Here is a 1,116-nt window from a genome sequence, read left to right as displayed (position 1 = left end):
TTAACAGCAAGATGAACAACAGTCTCACTTCTATTGTTAGTAGTCATTAGATCATCATAGTGATGAGTATCGATGAGATACTTCATGACATCAAGTAATCCTTCCCTAGCTGCATGATGTAGAACAGTATTTCCATATTTATCAGGAGTCATTATATCACAGTCACACTCATTAATGAGGTACTTTACAACATCTATGTGTTTAACAGCAAGATGAAGAGCAGTCTCACCTTTATTGTTAGTAGTCATTAGATTATAGTGATGAGTATTGATGAGGTACTTCATGATATCAAGTAATCCTTCCCTAGCTGCATGATGTAGAACAGTATTCCCATATTTATCAGGAGTCATTATATCACAGTCACACTCATTAATGAGGTACTTTACATCATCTGTGTGTTTAACAGCGAGATGAAGAGCAGCCTCACCTTTATCATTAGTAGTCATTAGATTATAGTGATGAGTATTGATGAGGTACTTCATGACATCAAGTAATCCTTCCCTAGCTGCATGATGTAGAATAGTATTTCCATATTTATCAGAAGTCATTATATCACATTTGCACTCATTAATGAGGTACTTTACAACATCTATGTGTTTAACAGCGAGATGAAGAGCAGTCTCACCTTTATCATTAGTAGTCATTAGATTATAGTGATGAGTATTGATGAGGTACTTCATGACATCAAGTAATCCTTCACTAGCTGCATGATGTAGAATAGTATTTCCATATTTATCAGAAGTCATTATATCACATTTGCACTCATTAATGAGGTACTTTACAACATCTATGTGTTTAACAGCGAGATGAAGAGCAGTCTCACCTTTATCATTAGTAGTCATTAGATTATAGTGATGAGTATTGATGAGGTACTTCATGACATCAAGTAATCCTTCCCTAGCTGCATGATGTAGAATAGTATTTCCATATTTATCAGGAGTCATTATATCACATTTGCACTCATTAATGAGGTACTTTACAACATCTATGTGTTTAACAGCACAATGGAGAACAGTCTGACCAATAGTACGGTATTGTTTATCCATTACATGACCATTGATGTTCATGACTATACACTTTAAGATGTCCAGTAATCCTTCACTAACTACATAATGA

General features: G+C 34.5%; 1 protein-coding gene across 1 annotated transcript; it reads right to left on the bottom strand.

The window, feature by feature from the left end:
* Nucleotides 1–229: 229 nt before the first annotated feature.
* On the bottom strand, nt 230–944 carry LOC100632600 (ankyrin repeat-containing protein At5g02620-like; the record flags this gene model as incomplete). Its single annotated transcript, XM_011410782.1, has 1 exon — nt 230–944. A coding segment is annotated over exon 1 (715 nt), but the record flags the coding sequence as incomplete, so codon positions are not given.
* Nucleotides 945–1,116: the final 172 nt, after the last annotated feature.

The sequence above is a fragment of the Amphimedon queenslandica genome, unplaced genomic scaffold (genome assembly GCF_000090795.2).
Source record: "Amphimedon queenslandica unplaced genomic scaffold, v1.1 AMPQUscaffold_6291_Cont21749, whole genome shotgun sequence".
In the NCBI taxonomy this organism is placed as follows: domain Eukaryota; kingdom Metazoa; phylum Porifera; class Demospongiae; order Haplosclerida; family Niphatidae; genus Amphimedon; species Amphimedon queenslandica.
Note: the sequence above shows the minus strand (reverse complement) of the source record. Positions and strands in the feature narration are given on the sequence as shown.